Source organism: Macaca nemestrina, chromosome 18 (assembly GCF_043159975.1).
Source record: "Macaca nemestrina isolate mMacNem1 chromosome 18, mMacNem.hap1, whole genome shotgun sequence".
Lineage (NCBI taxonomy): Eukaryota > Metazoa > Chordata > Mammalia > Primates > Cercopithecidae > Macaca > Macaca nemestrina.
Window position 1 is genome coordinate 3967349 of NC_092142.1, and position 20030 is coordinate 3987378.

At 51.9% G+C, this 20030-nt stretch overlaps 2 protein-coding genes across 9 annotated transcripts in view; one reads left to right on the forward strand and one right to left on the reverse strand.

The window, feature by feature from the left end:
- The window catches only part of LOC105467858 (SLX4 structure-specific endonuclease subunit), a 29735-nt gene extending 10826 nt beyond the window's left edge, over nt 1-18909 (reverse strand). For 2 of the 3 annotated variants that reach the window (XR_011616264.1, XM_071084018.1), the window contains exons 1-11: nt 18851-18909; nt 15731-16866; nt 13769-13993; nt 10501-10690; nt 9389-9601; nt 6267-6463; nt 5849-6165; nt 4358-4589; nt 3787-3875; nt 2628-2774; nt 876-1042 (exon numbers count right to left, since the gene is read on the reverse strand). Coding sequence is in view for 2 of the 3 variants with exons in the window: in XM_071084018.1 (XP_070940119.1) it covers nt 876-1042; nt 2628-2774; nt 3787-3875; nt 4358-4589; nt 5849-6165; nt 6267-6463; nt 9389-9601; nt 10501-10690; nt 13769-13993; nt 15731-16136 (2183 nt within the window). In the remaining variant the exon portion in view is untranslated. Of the gene's footprint in view, nt 1-875; nt 1043-2627; nt 2775-3786; nt 3876-4357; nt 4590-5848; nt 6166-6266; nt 6464-9388; nt 9602-10500; nt 10691-13768; nt 13994-15730; nt 16867-18415; nt 18831-18850 lie in introns of those variants that run through there. The other variant, XM_071084019.1, reaches the window with a different exon arrangement.
- Nucleotides 18910-19037: 128 nt separating this feature from the next.
- Nucleotides 19038-20030, forward strand: part of LOC105467855 (deoxyribonuclease 1) — a 39159-nt gene continuing 38166 nt past the window's right edge. For 3 of the 6 annotated variants that reach the window (XM_011717623.3, XM_071084022.1, XM_071084021.1), the window contains exon 1: nt 19038-19295. The gene's annotated coding sequence lies outside the window, so the exon portion shown is untranslated. The remainder of the gene's footprint in view (nt 19296-20030) is intronic. The other 3 variants (XM_011717626.3, XM_071084024.1, XM_071084023.1) reach the window with 1 other exon arrangement.

The following is a 20030-nucleotide window of genomic DNA, read 5'->3' on the forward strand; positions in this document are numbered from 1 at the left end:
GCAACCGCAAGAGACTCTGTCTCTAAAACGATAAAAAAGGCCATGCATGGTGGCTCATGTCCATAATCCCAGCACTTTGGGAGGCAGAGGCAGGAGGATTGCTTGAGGTCAGGAGTTCAAGAACAGCCTGGGCAACATAGCGACACTCCATCTCTCCAAAAAATAGAACATAAATGAAAAGACATGGCATCAGATACAATCCACAGCAGACCAAGTCCTTGCATCAGCCCAGGCCAATGGGCAAGCCAGCCAGCCACCTGCTTAAAGGCTCTGTGGCCTAGCCAGTATATTTCCAACCCCAGAGGCTGAGCTGTTCCTTTCCTAAGAAAGCAGCGGAGGGAGGACGTAGGCTTGGATCAGCGACCCAGGCCCTGTCCAGAGGCACACTTGTCCCTCTGAGCTGCTGCCTCTCTCTTAAGATGCTGGCTGGGCAAGCCAGGGGAGCTGCGGCATCTGGGATGCAGCCTAAGCATTCTCTCCATGCCCGTTTTATGGGACTCTGGAGAGGACTGCCATTGTTCAGGTCTAGCAGTGGAATGATCACTGAGCAGCAGTGTTTGGGGGGCACTGTAGCCAAGGGCCATTCTCTGTCACACCTAGGGGGTTAAAAACCACGGGACTCAATAGAGTCTTCCTGATCCAGTGCTTGGCACCCCTGCAAGTGTCAGTTCTGGCCTGACTTTCACCTAACACGCCCTGTTCTACAGGGTCATCGCTGGTCATGAGCGTGGGATTAAAAGGTCTACACAGGACTGTTAGTTCTCTCGGCCTCAGACCCGAAGCCCCGAGCCCTCGGCAGCGGCACAAGCCTCCCTAGAGCTGTCAACCTGCCAGTCCTCGCCAGTTAATTTCAAAGGCTGGGGAGCAATCCAGACCTGTGGGCCAGGGAACTCAGCTCAGAGCTCAGGCCAGGAGGAAGGCCAGTGTCCGCGGTGTAGAGGTAGTGCAGGAATGCGCAGGCGGCCTCAGTGCTCACGTCACCCAGCAGGACACGCTGGGTCAGAATCCCGTCCTCTACAGCGGAGAAGCCTTCGTTGTTCACCTGAAGGTGAAATGCAGCACAGAGGGTTTACTGACCAGACACTTGTAACTTGGAGCAAAGGAGACGCTCTGGGGTGTCCTGCAAGTCACTAGTCTTTTTATTTTTCTCTTTAGAGACAGTGTCTCCCCGTGCCACCCAGGCTGGAGTGCAGTGGTGTGATCATGGCTTACTGCAGCCTTGAACTCCTAGGCTAATTTTTAATTGTAATTATTTTATTTATTTATTTATTTTGAGTTGGACTCTCTCTCTGTTGCCCAGGCTAGAGTGCAGTGGCGAGCTCTCAGCTCACTGCAACTTCCACCTCCTGGGTTCAAGCGATTCTCCTGCATCAGCCTCCCAAGTAGCTGGGATTGCAGGCGCCCAGCACCATGCCCGGCTAATTTTTTGTAGTTTCAGTAAGAGACGAGGTTTTGCTATGTCGGCCAGGCTGGTCTCAAACTCCTGACCTCAGGTGATCCACCCTCCTCGGCCTCCCAAAGTGATGAGATTACTGGCGTGAGCCACTGCGCCCAGCACCTAGGCTAATTTTTAAATTTTTTTTGTAGAGATGGGCTCTCACTATGTTGTTCAAGCTGGTCTTGAACTCCTGGCCCCAAGGGATCCTCCCACCTTAGTCTCCCAAAGTACAGGGATTTCAGGCATGAGCTGCCGTGCCCAGTCCCTAGTCTTATAAGCAGCTCCATGCCCCAGGAAAAGCATTAGGCACTGTTTATGCAGATTTTTGGCCAATAATTTTACAGGTGAGGCCTAACACTCCTCTTTTGTCAAATCGTATTGGGACTAGATATTCTAGGACCCAGTTAGAGTCCTCCTGATAGACACAACTGGGCTCCAGAACTTTGACAGAGACTGAGAATAGCTCCCTGAGTTCCTGCCCACACTCAAGTCAAATGCTTTCAGTCAGAAAGCAGAAGGTTCATCAGCAACTCATCCCTGAAGAGATCAATTATGAGCTTTTGTAATTATGCAAATAGAGGAAAGAGAAAACAATTCTGGGAAACAATGGATTTTCTTTTTTGTTTTTTTGTTTTTGACTCTGTTGCCCGGGCTGGAGTGCAGTGGCGTGATCTCAGCTCACTGCAAGCTCCGCCTCCCAGGTTGATGCCATTCTCCTGCCTCAGCCTCCCGAGTAGCTGGGACTACAGATGCCCACCACCACACCCGGCTAATTTTTTTGTATTTTTAGTAGAGACAGGTTTCACTGTGTTAGCCAGGATGGTCTTGATCTCCTGACCTTGTGATCCGCATGCCTCGGCCTCCCAAAGGGCTGGGATTACAGGCGTGAGCCACCGCGCCCGGCCAAACAATGGATTTTCATTCAACAGAACAAAACACTGATGTTTCCCAGTTCTAAGGCCACCCCTCACACCCACTCCTAACCTCAAGCGTGGGTCTGTATCTCTTCTCCGTGTGTTAGAGAAAGGGATGGGTGGGAGGGAGGAGGTGAGAACATTATGGGGCAAGAAGTGAGGGAGATGGGGGTGGTAGAAAGGGCATCTGAGACATGGGGAGGCCTGGTTGGAGAAAGGCAGGATTAGAGAGGGAGAGAGAGGAAAGGAGGGCACACGGCGGCCTGCGTACTTACATACTGGATGAGGAGCGGGCATCGGGCATAAAGCACGAACTTGTGGGCGTAAAGCACCTCCCCGCTGTCTGTCTGGAACTGGACATCACTCAGGTGTGGGTTATTGACCATGGCACCAAAGTCAGCAACCAGCAGCCCAAGGGAGAGCTGAAGCGGGAGGAGAGGAAGAGTGGTCACCTCCCCACCTCTGTTCTTCTGCTGGGGCAGTGGGAATCTCCCCGCATGGAGGTGGCGTTAGGGTGGGCCAGGAGCCAGGACCTGCGTTCTCCTTTCCTCTCCAAAATGGTTCCCACGATGGGCTCAACCTCCGAGTGACCCTAAGGCCCTGAGCAGCACAGAAGAGCAAAGCACTAGCTTGTTCCTCTGGCTCTTGCCAGTGGGTTCCCTGGCGCCCGTGGAGAGGCCAGACATGGGGCTAGATGTGAATTCACAGCGCTGGCAGCTCCTGCACTGTGTGGGCCAGGCTGTGGGATACCTAGGCTTTGAGGAGGTCCACCCGTCCCCTGTGACGGACAAGCACCCTGAGTCCAAGCAGCTCGGGGACCTGGCCAAGAGGACAGCCGGGTCCAGTATGTGATAATGTCCCTAGGCTGGCCTTGGCATGAAGTGCTTGGTTGACACTGACATGCAAATGGGAGGAGGTCCACTCTAGAGAAAAGCCAGCTCCCACCCTGGGTCCTCCCCACACAGCACACTGACAGGGAGGCCGGGCCAGTCTGCTCAGCTGTGCTCTGGAGCCCAGCCCGGACCTGCACAGAGGGGAGGGACAGCAAGCCCTCAGTGAGCTCGCAGCTACTGAGGAACGAGCAGAGAGTGCCTGGATGGGGCAGCCGTGCTGAGAAACTGTGGTCCCTCTACACTCCTAGGACCCGGGACAGAGCAGGCTCTGGGGCCTCAGCCCCAAGGTGCCCCACGGAGTCACAGACAGAAAAGGCAGAAGCCTTGTGGCAGAGCCCCTAGCGGGCGCCGGGGCAGCTATGGGTCTGTGGCTCTGCTCACGGATGTCAGGATGTGGCAGCCTTCTGGAAAGCAGAGACCTTCTTGAGAGGCCCCTGCACTTGCGTTGGGGGCCAGAGGCCAGCAGTGAGCCAACCCCATCACACAAGTGGCAAGCGGGAGTGGCCAGGACCACAGAGCGTGGGACAGAGCCAGTCCTTACCGAGGTGCGGCCGCCCCTTTCTGGGTGCTTGTCCTGCGATGGCACCACAAACCCAGTCAGAGGAAGGCCGCCGGGCACCACGTCCAACCCTGAGCAGAGGATTCACAGGTTAAAGGAACGTCACAGCCCAGCCACATCCACCACCAAGAAGACAGCGTTGACCACGGGCTGAGCCGGCCCCTGCGGTGCCTTGAGAGGCGCTTGCTTCCCGAGGACGCCTTCATGCAAAGCAAACCCGCACGCTCTGTTTCACTGTTAGCCAGGATGGTCTTGATCTCCTGACCTTATGATCCGCACCCCACCAGGGAGGTAAGAGAATAGCAAAACAGTTCACCCAGAGGATTCACTCGCTGTGGGCAGACAGTTTTGTCTTTGGTTAAAGTGGAAGGAAAGTCATGACAGAGTTGTCAACGCCGCATTCACCTTTGAGAAAAAATGAAAGCGCCCAGAGGCTGTGTGTTCTCCCACCAGGTCAGAGCTGCCGCCGCAGCGGCACAAGAGCAGCCTCAGCCGCGGGGAAGGGAGGCCCAGGAGGGCAGGGCTGGCCCTAGAGTCCCACCCAGCATCTCACCTGCAGCCCCTTCCGAGCCAGCCAGGCCCCCACTGCTGGGCCACGGGCTGGCGCTCAGTCCCTCCCTCGCCAGGTCCACGAGGTCCTGCAGGGCCTGGTGCTCCCTCTGGCTGGCCGAAGGCGACGGTCCCCTGGAGCCACAGCCTGCAGGGGGGGTGCCGTGGAGAGCGGGTGACCTTCGCTCTGAGTGCTCAGGTGGCACCAGCGGCAGCACAGGCTCCTGCATGAGGCCCTGAAAGAAGCCAGTAAGCAGAGTGACCGTGTGGTCGCTGTCACTGACGCACACACTGCAGAAGCCGTCACATGTGGTATGCATGGCTGGACCTAAAACTACAGAGCAGGACGCGGGCTGTGGGGACGGAGCTCCAGCCACAGCCCGGGGCAGTCCTGGGACGTTTTTCCCCAGCACTCATGTCAACATGCTCCTCCTCTGTCACAGCCAAGCCCAGGCCTTGGCATCTGTTTGCACAAAGGCTTGTCAGGCCAGGGGGGCCCAGGCCTGCCACCCTCCTGAAGTCCATGGCAGGAGGACACTTGCTGCAGGACTGTCTGGAGCGTGTGTTTCAAATGCAGGTTCCCGGGCTCCGTCTGAGGCATTTTGCCAGCTGCCTGGGACTCTTGCTTTTTTTTTTTTTTTTGGAGACGGAGTCTTGCTCTGTTGCCCAGGCTGGAGTGCAATGGCCGGATCTCAGCTCACTGCAAGCTCCGCCTCCCGAGTTTATACCATTCTCCTGCCTCAGCCTCCCGAGTAGCTGGGACTATAGGCGCCCGCCACCTCGCCCGGCTAATTTTTTTTTGTATTTTTTAGATACAAAAAACCCCGTAGAGACGGGGTTTCACCATGTTAGCCAGACTGGTCTCGATCTCCTGACCTCGTGATCCACCTGTCTCGGCCTCCCAAAGTGCTAGGATTACAGGCTTGAGCCACCACGCCAGGCCCTTTTTTTTTTTTTAAGACAGAGTCTAGCCTGTTGCCCAGGCTAGAGTGCAATGGCACGATCTCGGCTCACTGCAACCTCTGACTCCCAGGTTCAAGTGATTCTTCTGCCTCAGTCTCCCAAGTAACTGGGATTACAGGTGTGTGCCACCATGCCCGGCTAATTTTTGTATTCTTAGTAGAGAAGGGGTTTCACCATATTAGCCAGCCTAGTCTCAAACTCCTGACCTCTGGATCCATCCACCTCAGCCTCCCAAAGTGTTGGGATTACAGGCGTGAGCCACCGCGCCCAGCCGGGACTCTGCATTTTCAACAAACTCCAGGAACACACTCTGGTGGAAACCAAGGGTCCTCCCTGATCCTACCCAGAGTACCGTTTAGTTGCTGGACAGAGAAGAAAGCTGCAGCCACCGAGCGCCCCTCTGGCCTCCTCCCGCCTCTGCCTTTTCTTCCTGGACTTTCCATCACCTGGCTGTGGATACCCAGTGTTGCAGTTCTGGGACTGCCGGCCTCCCGCAAAAGCCTATCCCATGTGCCTGAGGGGAGGGACTCACCTGGGCAGGCCGCTGGGGCACGAGGGGAGGGACCAGCCTGGCCGTGTAGAAGGCCTCCGTGGCCCAGGCCCCAGTCAGTGCACTGCCCTCCCACAGAAAGCTCTGCTTGCATTCAGGTGGAGGAGGACACTGGCCCGCTCTTTCCCACCCTTCCTTTAAAATCCTGCTGGCAGGAAGTGGTGGCGTGCTAGACAATTCCACTTCCTCAGACAGGAGCAGGGCCACACGGTCCTCTATCTGTCGGCCTGTGGTTTCAGAGTCCTGGACTAACAACAATGGGGGAGACACTGGGGGTTTCTTCTTGCGACTTTTCTTCTCTAGAGAGAAACAAAAGTGACACCATCAACGGTGGAGTCAGCCCACTCCCCCGCAACCCGCCGGTGGTCTCTCCCAGGGCCACTGTTCTGGCCACACAAACCTGCTTCTGGTTTTATCCTCTCAGAAAAGGCACTTTCCAGCCTGAGCGCTGGCACAGCCGCACACGGCTCCATCTCTGACCGGGACAGAGCCATGGCCACCAGCAGGTCCTCGGACGGTGCCTCGTCCACCTTCCGCCTCTTCCGTGGCTCCTTCTTGCTGGCGGGTCCTCTCCGTTTCAGACCTCCACCGTGATCACTGAAGCGAGAAGACAGCCAAAAAGAAAAGTTACTGGGGCTAGAGGAGTGCACGCTTCTCAGGTTGGTCACACTGGCCTGGAGAGGGCTGGGCCTGAGAGAAAAGTGACGGATGTGGACCTGCCAGGCAGACGCATCCCCCACTTCTATTGCCTTGTGTGAACTCATTCAATCACAGGCCAAAAGTTCAACATGGCCCAGGCATGGGAGGGTCTGGGTTCCTTCACGTGCTGCTGTCCAGCAGGCTCATGGCAGATGTCCAGAGCCATCTGTGGTACCTGCACATCCTCATGTGGCCAAGCCCGTCCAATGGAGTCAACAGTCGACGGCTCTAAGCAGGCTCCCTGGACTCCCACCACCTTCACCCATCAATACTTCCGATGCTCCTTACATGGTCCTGGCCACACCAGCAGAAAAGGATCCCTTCCCTCCTGCAGGGGCTTCAGGGCAGTGCCTCTGCCCATGGCCAGAAGGAAGGGCTTCCCAGCTTAGGCTGCCAATGGTCGACATGACACCAGCCGCCACGGGACTCTGCGCTTTCAGTGGGCAGCAGCGCATTTGGTTGGGAGGAAATGAACAGGAGTTTTCAGCTGGAGAGAACCTAGGCTGCCTGGGTGACTCCCAACAAGCTGGGCAGGAGGAGGGCAGAGGCGACAAAGGAACTTAGCACAAACCGGGCCCACCTTCCCTGCACTGCAGTCGTGCCTCTGGCTTTTGCAAAAGCCCGTGCTCTCCACGGGGCCAGGGATGGCTCAAATTCACCTTCCTAGGAACCTGGATAATCACAGCCTCCCAGTGGGAAAGGAGCCGCCTGGGCAGCCCAGGACCCTGCCTCTGTGAGGGGAATGCAGACTCTGTCCCCTCCTCACTCCCCAGCAGGCCAGGTTTGGACTGTGGGGAAAGAGTATGAGGTACTCTGGCCGTGGCATGCGTTCTGAGGACCACAGGCTTGGCCTTGGGGGAGGGAGGGGTTCAAAGACCCCATAAGGGCATCCAGCTCCTGTAGTTTTCTACTCTAACAACCTTCAAAATGGATCCACATACATCTAGTTTCAGTACTTGGAAATATTCTAAAAAGCAGATATACTTTATCTGAGCAGGTGCTTTTGGTGTGGTCCTGACAAGAAAGAAGCAATGGCTTAGATGACCTCTATTCTAAGGCCTCAAGGCTTGCACCCCTACCATGCTGGTGTGGAGATGCTAAATATAGATGGGCTCCCCCGCCAAGAGAATCCCTTCTGCCCTCTGCCATCTCAGCCCCAACTCAGCTCGGCTGCCCATGACCTGTGTGCAAAGCAGTGGGCGGGACAGAGTCATCGCCTTTGGCGTTCCCTTTGCTCTTGACAGCGGTCTCAAAGCTGGAGGAGTCAAAGGTCCAAGCTGCCTTTGTTCACTATGAAGCTGGTGTCAGCTCTAGCGTCCTTAGCAGCAGGACAGGGTAGAGCAGGGCCAGCCCTCTGGCACTTGTGCGGCTGTGGTTTGCATGCTGAAGACTTGTGTCCTGGCTGTGAGCAGGGCCTCTAAAAATCTTCTGTTTCACCAACTTTGTTGTTGTTTTTGTTTTACGAAGACAGGTTCTTGCCCTGTCGCCCAGGCTGGAGTGCAGTGGTGCAATCACAGCTCATTGCAACCTTGACCTCCCAGACTCAAGCGATCCTTCCGCCTCAGCCTCCCAAGTAGCTGGGACTACAGGTGTGCAGCACCAGCCAGCTAATTTTTTAATTTTTTGTAGTGATGGGTCTTGCTATGTTGCCCAGGCTGGTCTTGAACTCCTGGGCTCAAGTGATCCTTCTGCCCTGGCCTCCAAAGTATTCAGATTACAGGTGTAAGCTACCGTGCCTGGCCAATCACCAACTCTTTGAACTGTGCTGAATAATCTTATGTTAACAGTGTGAAAACTGGACTGCGCTGAGGTGGAAACCATGCCATACAGCAATGAAATGGATGGAGTAAAGTGACTACCAAATTCTTAGATGTGGTAGAGCAGCAGTCCCCAACCTTTCTGGTACCAGGAACTGGTTTCATGGAAGACAGTTTTTCCATGGGACACGAATCGAGGAAATGGTTTCAGCATCAAAGTGTTTCACCTCAGATCATCAGGCTTTAGAGTCTCATAAGGAGAGCTCAACCAAGATTCCATGCATGCGCGGCTCACAATAGGGTTTGTGTTCCTACGAGTCTAACGCCAGCACTGATCTGATGGGAGGCGGAGCTCAGGCGGTAAAACTTGCCTGCCCGCTGTTCACCTCTTGCTGTGTGGCCAGGTTCCTAACAGGCCACAGATCGGTACTGGTCCGAGGCCAGGGGGTTGGGGACCCCTGCACTAGAGGGTACCTACTGCGGGATCATGGGATTGGAAACTCAGGAAGGACCTTGAGGAAAATAGTGCGATGATCGTTTCTGCACCCACATAAAGGGGCAGGTCCAGAGCCTTCCGGAATGCAGACTCTGTCCCCTCCTCACTCCCTTCTAGACTGTGCCTGATTTCCACCCTAAGTGTTTCATTTCCAGAATGAAAGAGGGCTCTTTTTTCCTCCACCATAAAAAGCTTCTTTTTTTTGTAGACAGAGTCTCACTCTTGTCCAGGCTGAAGTGCAGTGGTGTGATCTTGGCTCACTGCAACCTCTACCTTCTGGGTTCAAGTGAGTCTCCTGCCTCAGCCTCCCAAGTAGCTGGGATTACAGGCATGCGCCACCACGCCCAGCTAATTTTTGTATTTTTAGTAGAGACAGGATTTTACCATGTTGGACAGGCTGGTCTCGAACTCCTGACCTCAGGTGATCTGCCCACCTTGACCTCCCCCAAAGTGCTGCGATTATAGGTGTGAGCTACTGCGCCCGGCCCATAAAAAGATTTTTTAAATAGAAAAAGCCTTGAGTGCACACAGCAATATTTGGCTTGGTTTTCTTCCTTTTCGTTGACTCACCTGGACACTGGCAGGCTGCTGCTCCCCTCAGGCTGTGCTGTCTGCAGCCGGACGGCCTGCAGCAGGAGCTGGGGGCCAACCTCCATCTTCACAGCACACTGCTTCAAGTGGCTGGCTCTGCTCTTTAAGGTCAGAAACGGTTTCCCACAAATCGGGCACTCAGGGATCTGAGGCACGGAAGGTCTTAGTGCCTTTTCAGCTTCATCCAGGCACCTGAAGGAAGACAGTTAATACAGGAGAACCACCCTCCCCGGGAATGTGGATTGGAGCACATGTGGGTCTAGGTCATCATGGATGTGCTGTGGTCAAAGCAAGTTCCCCAAAGCTAATCCCTCCACACAGCCTGACTCCGTCTCCTGGCAGTCAGCCCCTAGACACTACACTTAGGTATCTGTTAGCAAAGCTGGCTAAATAAAGCAAGGAAAGATTAAATGCAGTTACATGATAACTTAGAAATTCCACTCCTAAGTATAGACCCCCAAGAACTGAAAGCAGGTACCCAAACAAATACATGAAACCCATGTTCACGGCAGCTCTATCCACAATCCCAAAGAGTAGAAATGCTCCAAATGTCAGTCAATGGATGAAAGGATAAACCACGGTCATATTCGTCATCTAAGAATGGGAAAAAAACACAGTCTATCCATACAATGAGATACTACTCAGCCACAAAAAGGAATGAAGCCTGTCCCATGCTACAACATGGATGAACCTCAAAAACAACATATTCAGTCAAAGAAGGCAGACACAAAAGGACAACTGTGCAATTTCAGAATCGGCAAATCTATCCAGACAGAAAGTTGATTAGTGGTTGTCAGGGGAGAGAGGGGCAATAGGGAGTGGCTGCTAATGGGTGTGGAGATTCTTTTGGCGGTGATGAAAATAATCCAAAGTGATTGTGGTGACAGTTGCACAACTGTGTGAATAAATGGGTGAACTATATGTTCTGTGAATTATATCTCAACAAAGTTATTTTTTAAAAAGGGGTAGGTTGACAACAAAGCTGAGGTGCTATTTTCACAGTAAGGTGTGGAGATCCCCACTCCAGCCCTGGGGTGCCCGGGGATTCTGGTCACGTACACGGGAGAGGTGACGGCCCACGCTGCCCCCACCTGTTTACATGCTGTTCCCTTCGGGTCACGTTCATGGCTGAGAGGTTCTTTTGACAAATCTGGCAGAAGAACAACCCTTTTTCCTCCAGGCTATCATCATGTGCCGATGCTCCTACCCGTGCAAACTCCTGCTGCAGGGTCAAGGCCACCGCAGCGTCGCTCTCTGGGGCAGGGGGCCCAAGCCCAAACACTGTGGAGAAGCACCAAAGATCCGTGAGGATCAACTCCAAAGACAAGCTCACCCTCAGACCTCTGCTCTGTCGGCTCTTGCAGACCATGGGGAGCACAAATAAACCAGAACCCAGCTCCACTCTGCAGACCGGTGACTCAGACACTGTCCAGTGAGACTGGGCACTAGTCAGCACTTCTGCAACAGCCATCTCCAACTTTAACATGCATATGCATTGCCTGGGAAGCTTGTCGACACTCGGATTCAAATTCAGGGGGTCCAGGTGCAGCCTGAGACTCTCCGCCTTCCTAGCAGCCCCCAGGCTTGCCGATGCTGGCACCGCAGGACCACTCTGAGTAGCAAGGACCTACACTTCCCCACTTCTGCTGAAGTCAGCTACCTTGGGCATTGCAGGTTCACAAGGCTCATATTCCAACAAAGCTAGATGTTCTCTTCGAAGCTCAACCTTTCCTGCTGACCTTTTACTGCCCGTGATAAAACCAGGGCAGAGTGAAATGCCCTTGGCGGTTAAAAAGCAGCATCTCTTACTTAGCATCAGACGCAAGAATGGACTGATTCTGGTCTTGAGTTGGCTCCCAGGGTGGCCCATCTGGTATTGCTGGAGCAGACCCCTGTCACTCACAAGGGATACGCCCTGAACGCCTCATAAACCCCCAAGTTTTTGATGGCTGTGGCCTACCAGTGCCTGCCACTGAGGCCAGCAAAACAGCACACCTTCATTTTGGTGCCCTGTTTTGTTTGGTCGTCTTCTTTTTTTTTTTTTTTCTGAGACAGTCTCACACTCTGTCCCCAAGCTGGAGTGCATCGACGCGATCTCAGCTCACTGCAACCTCTGCCTCCCACGTCCCAGTGATTCTCCTGCCTCAGTCTCCTAAGTAGCTGGGATTACAGGTGGACACCACCACACCTGGCTAATTTTTAGTAGAGATGGGGTTTTACCATATTGGCCAGGGTGGTCCTGAATTCCTGACCTCGGTGATCTGCCTGCCTTGGCCTCCCAAAGTGCTGGGATTACAGGTGTGAACCACCGCATCCAGCCTGGTTTGGTTTCTTAACAAAGAAATGGTTTATCTGTTTCTGAGAGCTTGCTGGGTGTGATGTGAAGATACAGAGAGAACTGAGTCAAATGCTGGGCAGGGGCGGAGCTCACACCAGCTGGGTGCCTCCTCTACACCTCACATGTGCATCCAGGACTGATGCCTCGGCAGGACATCAAATCACTGCCTGCTGTGGACCCTGGGGCGGCCTGAGACTCCTCGGTGTTACTGAAGTGAAATCTGCAATGCAATGCCAAGAGCCTGCATACTTATTAGCTCTAGGTCCGCCAATAATAGTTTCTTCCTATTTCTTTTCCCTTTGTAAATTTTCATTAGAAATGAGAATCCATATTGTTTCGGGGATGGAGAACAGAAGCACCTGGCATTATTATGCTTATGGGGCTGGTGCTACACCAAGTGCACAGCAGCTATGGGGCACTGTTTCCACACGCTGTCACCTGGAGCCAATGAGCCTCTAATCCACTCAGAGTGGGGCAACCCGGGGCAACCCAAGGGTTAGAGGAAGGAGTTAAAGGATCCCATAAAGAAATAAACAAATCCAGAGAGTGGGAAATCTTATAATACAATTAGCCTAGCCTCTTCAAAAACTCAGTTTTTGTCATGGGGCTGGGTGCGGTGGTTCACACCTCTAATCCTAGCACTTCTGCAGGCTGAGGAGGGCAGATCGCCTGAGCTCAGGAGTTCAAGACCAGCCTGGGCAACATGGCGAAACCCCGTTTCTACTAAAAATACAAAAAAATTAGCCGCGTGTGGTGGTGGGTGCCTGTAATCCCAGCTACTCAGGAGGCTGAGGCACGAGAATAGCTTGAACCCGGGAGGCCGAGGTTGCAGTGGGTCGAGATGGCGCCACTGCACTCTAGCCAAGGCTCTGTCAAAAAAAAAAAAAAAAAGTCAATGTCATGGAAAACAAAAGAAAACAAAGGGACTATTCTAGAATCTAGACCTTAGGAGACTGCTGAGCTACAGCAATATGCAGCATGTGAACTTACTGAATCCTTGTCCCGAAAAAAAAGAAACCAGCTACAAAAAATAACCTTGAGACAACTGGGGAAATTTGAATTTGAACTGGATGCCAGGCACTATTATGGAATTAAGCGTGATAATGGTATTGTAGTTATGCAGCAGAATCTAGGGGTGAAGGATCCTGATGTCTATAACTTACTTTCAGATAATATGGAAGAAAAATATGTATATTTGGCTAGGCACAGTGGCTCGCATCTGTAATCCCAGCACTTTGGAAGGCTGAGGCGGGCAGATCACAAGGTTAGGCGTTCGAGAACAGCCTGGCCAGCCAGCATGGTGAAACCCCATCTCTACTAAAAACACAAAAATTAGCTAGGCGTGGTGGAATGCGCCTGTAGTCCCAGCTACCTTGAGGCTGAGGCAGGAGAATGGCTTGGACCTGGGAGGCGGAGCTTGCGCCTGGGAGGTGAGCTGAGATCGTACCACTGCACTCCAGCCTGGGCAACAGAGCGAGAGTCCATCTCAAATAAAAAAAAAAAAAAAAGGAAGAGGGCCAGGCGCAATGGTTCACACCTGTACTTCTAGCACTTTGGGGGGCTGAGGTAGGCAGATCACTTGTCAGGAGTTCGAGACCAGCCTGGCCAACTTGGCGAAACCCTGTCTCTACTAAAAATACAAAAATTGGCCAGGTGTGGTGGCGCATGCCTGTAAATCCAGTGGCTGGGGCAAGATAATTGCTTGAACCTCGGAGGCGGAGGTTGCAGTGAGCCGAGATCATGCCACTACACTCCAGCCTGGGTGACAGAGCAAGGCTCTGTCTCAGAAAAAAAAAAAAAAAAAAAGAGGAAGAGGTACCTTATCAAGGAAGCTAGGTGGGAAATGACCCCAGAGACTCTTCAATCTCTGGCTAGATCCAGTGAAGTGGCAAAGGTAAAACATCAAGCAGAGAGCCTATCCACAGAAGAAACCCAACAAATGCTGATTCCTTCCTGCCTCCCTTCCTCAGTTATGTTCATAAACTATCTCTGTGTGGAAGACAGAAACACACCCATCATACCATTCCTCGCCATCATCTCCTCTTGAGGATCCTTTGGGACGTTTTCTTCCTGTGCAGCCTCGAGGGAGCACTCTTCTGAAGCATGTCTCAAACGCTCGGGGTCTGCTCTCTTGAACTGCTGCATTCGCTGTAGGACCAATTGTGCTGTGCGGGGTTTGGAGGGACTTGGCACTGCTGTTGTCAAACAGGAAGGAGGAGGCTGAGAGTCGCTGTTAGGCGCATTCTCTGGCAAGGAGGGAAATATTCACAACCATCTGTTGTAGCTGGAGAAATAAAAGACTTTTCCACCAGATACAGGTTCGACGCAAGTTTCAGGCGTCCTTTATCAACTAGTTTAGGTTTGACTCACAAATGTGAAGAGGACTGGTTGCTTGTTGGTAACCTCTTTGTTTATGGCAATACAGACATAAATATCAATGACAGGAGGGGAATGGGATGTGACTGCTAATGAGCACGGGGTTTAGTTTTAGGATAAAACTGTTCTCAAGTTAGGTAGTGGTGGAGTTGGACAACTCTGTGAATATACTAAAAACCACTGAGCCATACCCTTTTAAAGGGTGAATTTTATGGAATGTCAATTATACCCCAATAAAGCTATTATTAAAGAAATATTAACGACAAAGGTTTATGTCCTAGATCAGTTCTTCTTTAACTTGGGATCCACAGATCTTCAGTGGGGATCCAGGAACCCCATGAAGTTGTATGGCAGTTCTGCAGGTGTGCGCATGGATACGTGTTTTGGGGGAACCACGCATAGATTTCATCTGACTGGAAAAGAGCACGAGAGACCAGTAAAGTTGGTGAGGCAACACTGTTGACGCCTTCCAGCAGTCTCTGCGGCCTGAGACTCTACCACCACTCTAACCACTCTACCGAGAGGTTATTAAGATCAGGAAGTCAGGGCAAGGAAAATTGAGAAACAGAACTCAGGAGCTCAGAGAGCCCATGGTGTATTATACATGCAAGGCTGGTTTTCAGTTTTGCATGAAGAATGTGTACTAAGCATATGGCTCAGTATATCAAGGGCAACAGGGCAAGAAAACTGCTGTAAACAAACTGTTAAAAAATTATCCAGGTGCGGTGGCGGGTGCCTGTGGTCCCAGCTACTCGGGAGGCTGAGGCAGGGAGGACTGCTTGAACCTGGAAGGTCAAGGCTGCAGTGAGCTATGATAGCGCCACTGCACTCCAGCCTGGGTGACAGACCAAGATCCTGTCTCTAAAAACTAAGTAAGGAAATAAATCAGTAAAAATAACAAAGGAAAAGATTAAAAGGTCTTCTGAGAGAGAAACAAAAAACCTGAAGATTCTCCTGGGACTTGAGCCCACACAGCGCCCTCATGCGGCCCTCTCAGCAGCCTCTCCAAATTGGCTGACCCCGTCCAACTTACCCACTTTGGAATAAATTCAAGAAAACAAGAGAAGCAACATTATTGTGTTGTTTGTGTAACTCATGTCAACCACATAACAGAATTTCATAGGAAATTCTCAAAGAGCAGAGGACTCCAAACATAACCATGTGAGCAATTCACACAGGGGTTATATTTTTCTTGACTGTTGTTTAAACCAGGAGTCAACCGGGCACAGTGGCTCACGCCTGTAATCCCAGTACTTTGAGAGGCTGAGGCATGAGGATTGCTTGAGCCCAGGAGTTCAAGACCAGCCTGGGCAACATAGTGAGACCTCCAGCTCTAAATTTTTTTTTTTAATTTAAAAATTAAAAAAAAAATTAAAAATAAACCAAGAGTTAGCAAACTATGGTCATGTGGCTGGCTGCCTATTTTTGTAAATAAAGTTTTACTGGCATATGGCCATGCCTGTTCATTTACATATTGTCCACGCCTGCTTTCTCACTATGACAGCAGAGTTGCGACAGAGTCTGTATGGCCTACAAAGCCAAAATATTTACAATCCGGCTCTTTCCATAAAGTTTTCCAGCCCCCGGTTTAAAAGAGTACAAATTACCTGTGGTTTCCTCTCTGGAAAGGTTTGGCGATGGTTCTTGCCGGTTACCCGTCTGGGTGTTTTGTGCTGTTTCCCAGAGCACAGGCTGATCTGGAGCAGAGGCGAGCACACCCGCCTCCCCATTCACAGAGAGGGCCGGTTCACTTGCTTGCCATTTGGTTACCCCTTGCTTTTTAGTCCTAGGGGCCTGGCTGCCAGATGGAGGTTTCTTCTCTGCAGGGCCTTGAAGGGTTTTGGTCTTGGTAGCAGTTTGTTTGGTCCTTTTCAATTTGCGTCTTACCTGAGTGCCGTCTGAGGAGGCGTTTTGTGTCTTCCTTTCTCCTGACACTTCCTTGATTCCATGTTTTTTCACCCTTTGGAAAAAGCTAGCGCAGAGTTCTTTAAAGTCCTCATCAGACTCATCCATCACTGACCAGTTTTAAGGCTTTCAGGCTGGTCTTCAGAGGAGCGAGGGTCAATCCCGGGACATGCAGACAGATGAGAAAGTGAACCCAAGTAGAAGCCTAGCTGAGCCTCATTCACACTCACAGTTTCATTAGGGTTCCTCTCTACTTCTCCAATAGATACTTGGAGAGTTTGCACAATTGAACAAAAAGTACTGTTTTCCTCTCTATAATGACTGAAGTATCTTTGTTCAAATTGGGCCGGTGGTTAAACATGTTTAAAGCTTCCCTCTGTTGAAGTCCACAACTGGGCCGGGTGCGGTGGCTCACGCTTGTAATCCCAGCACTTTTGGAGGACAATGGGGGTGGATCATCTGAGGTCAGAAGTTCGAGACCAGCCTGGCCAATATGGTGAAACCTCGTTTCAACTGAAAATACAAAAAATTGGCCAGGTGTGCTGGCAGACGCCTGTAATCCCAGCTACTCGGGAGGCAGAGGCAAGAGAATCCCTTGAACCTGGGAGACGGAGATTGCAATGAGTTGAGATCGTGCCACTGCACTCCAACCTGGGCAATGAGAGCAAAACTCTGTCTCAAAAAATAATAATAATAAATAAATAAAGTCCACAATTGAAAAAGAGTGTTTTGTTGTCCAATAGATGCCTCTAGATTGAATACATATGAACCTGGTGCTCAGATAATTCTCCAAGATCTCCACGATGATGAAACATATATGGTTCACTTAATTTCACATCTGTGGAAAACCGAAAGCATGTAAGTGTAATCGGACATTGTCATTTTATGCCAGTTCTTCCAGGGAGGGACAAGGGCATGTGGGGTGAGGGAAAAGTCTTCAGAGTAACAATACTGTCAAATACTCAGTCCAGCCTGGTTAACATGGTCTAATCGTCCTATCAGACATCACAACAGAAGGATCCAGAAACCTGTCAAAGCATGTTGTTCCACAGGAATTAACATGTGTGCATCTTGGGAGAGTGTTTTCTTAACTGAAATTTAGGGAGCAAACCCCATGAAAGGCAGTCACCATAGAAACAGGATGATCCCCAAATCTCGGAAAACTATCTCCTACACTGATTTAAGACCCCTGGCTGTTAAAGAGGCTGTTTCTGTAAATACTGGAACATAAGAGACAGGAAGAGAAACTATATTCTCATGAACACTCAGGAGACAAAAGGTCACTTTTCCTTATCTTCTCAACCCAGCAAGGCTCTCCAAACCTGGATGACTGGAATGTCGCCTCTATACAAAGGTTGGGCCTTGTGGGCATGGCTCTTTACTTTGGCGCATGTTTAGTGTGGTTCAAAAATGAAAACTGAATGACCCAATGGCAAAAACTTATTCCTTTCAAATACAATAATGCAATCTCCACTGTCCAAAGAATCTGATTAATCATTTTGTTTTCCAGAGCTGAAAATACCCCTACCTAGAATCTACTTCGTATGGCTGGCTCATTCTCTTCTGTTTTCCCCTCAGAGAAGTGTCCTCTAATCCTTTATGGACCTTCTCCATCCGCATCCCTATCATCGTCCACCGTTTTCACAATGGCATCTGTCATAGGTTATAATCATATGAAACAGATAATATCTATTGAATGCTTACTGTGTGCCAAGCTCTGTTCCAATTGTTTTTCAAGTCAAACTCATTTAATCCTTACAAGAAACCTATATGGTGGAATCTCCTGTCATCCTCTCTTTACAGCAAGGAAACGCGCAAGCAGAATAAGGAACTGGCTCAAAGCTAGTTCAGGAATAGCTTTCAAAGTGGCAGGGCTAGGATCAAACCCAGGAAGCGTCGTTCCAAACTATCCGCTCTTGTATCTTTATTCATCGGCTTATTATCTGTCCCCCATTATGCTCAACACTTCAGGAGGGTAGAGATCCATCTATTTTACTTTGCATCCTCTTTGGCTGATCCAGTGCCTGACTTGAAGTAAGTGCTCGACAACTACTTGTTGAATTCATGAATTGCAAAGAGTTTGGTATAATGGGAGTAGATAGAAAGGTGTAGGAGAAAAGGCTGCGGGGAGAGGCAGGGATCGGCTCACAAGGGCCTGGAAGGTCAGGCTAGGCAAAGTGAATTTTATCGTGTTGGATGTGGGGAGCGGCTGGAACAAATGCCACCCTCCACAACTGTGTTGATCTCTGCATCTCTGTAGATATGAACCTCACAACAGTCTATCTCCTCCTGTAGGTGCCCAATCAATATTTACTGAATGACATAACGGATCCTGCAAGCCTACAGGTTTCCAGAGGGAAGGGGACTTGTGCCTCCTCGCTTCTTACCTACCGCAGCGCACGGCTCACAGCAGGAGCGGGATGAATGAATGGATCGGTGAGGGGCGGACCCTCCCGCTTCCCCCAACCCGGCGACCTACGGAAAGGGGCTGAGGGATTCCCTGCCTGGGAAAAGGGCTGCCAAAGACTCTAACGGCTCTAAAGTCAGACGGAGAACCCCGATCCCCGGACTGGCCCAGACCGAGACCGCCGTGGGGATACAGATCAGCCACCCTCCTCCCTCCAGGCGGGCCCCGGCCCCTCTCCACCCGAGCGCAGCTCCTGCCTCTCCGTCGGGGCTGCGGGCCTGCAGAGGCCACGGAGTCAGCGAGGGAGACGGGAGAGAAAGGCTCTTCTCCCTAAGAAGAGCGAGAACGGCTCGAGGTGACAGGACCTCCACCTCCCGGGTGCAGACTCCCAACCCCACAGCCCGGCTCCTCCTACCTCCGGCGGCGCCGCGGCACCTTCTTAACGGAGACTCACGCGCCTGCGCATGCGCCGCCCGCGCCCCCGCGGAGAATTGCCTGCGCGCAGGCGCAGAGCGGGCGCGCGCGGTGGTGCGGCAGCCTCACTTCCCGTCTTCCTCTGCGGCTCCGGGCGCGGCGCGCGGCGGCCAGCGCTTCCGGTCGGAAGGAGGCGGGGCGAGGCGGAAGCGGCGCTTGCCGCAGATGGAGTCTATTAGTTTTGATAAAGAGTTAGGGCAAGTTTAGGGCACTGTGGCAGCATTGAGATAAAGTCTGGTTCCTCCCCAGCTCGCTCAGGAAATGTTCGCGGATACAATGGCGGCCCCCTGTGGGCATACCTGCCTGTGGAGCGGAGAGTGGACCGGGTGAGGGGAACCGGGAGAGGCACCGAATCTGGCCTGGGGGCCCGGGAATCTTCCTCTCAGGTGGGGTGGCGTGAGAGTCGAGGCCTGGAGGTCGGGGAGGGTTAGCTACGTGAAGAGGGGATTATACCGGGCTGCAGCGGCCTGGAGGGGATGCCCGAGCAGGGCTAGGGTGAAGCCAGCTAGCGCCTGAGGGAAAGGTGGCAGAGGTTTGCCACGGCTTGGCATTTGAGGGACTTTACACATCGTATTAAGGCTTTGAGCTTCAACTTGGGGTCGTCGGGAGCCATTGAAGGTTTTTTTTTGTTGTTTGTTTGTTATTTTTTGAGACAAGAGTTTTGCTCTTGTTGCCCAGGCTGGGGTGCAGTGGTGCTATCTCGGCTCACTGCAACCTCTGTCTCCCGGATTCGAGCGATTCTTGTGCCTTACATTCCCAAGTAGCTGGGATTATAGGCGGTGTTTTTAGTAGAGACTGGCTTTCACCGTGTTGCCCAGGCTTGTCTCCAACTCCTGACCTCAGGTGATCCGCCCGCCTTGGCCTCCCAAAGTGTTGGGATTACAGGCGTGAGCCACCGCTCCTGGCTTTTTTTTTTTTTTTTAAAGTAGAGACGGGAGGTCTCACTATGTTGCCCAGGCTGGTCTCGAACCCTGGCCTCAAGAGATCCTCCCGCCTGGGCTTCCCAAAGCGCTGAGATTACAGGTGTGAGCCGCCACGCCCGGCGTAAGATTGTGTTTTTAAAGGCCTAATTACAGTGAGAACAGATGAGGCCAGGACATCCATTAGGAGGCTATTACATA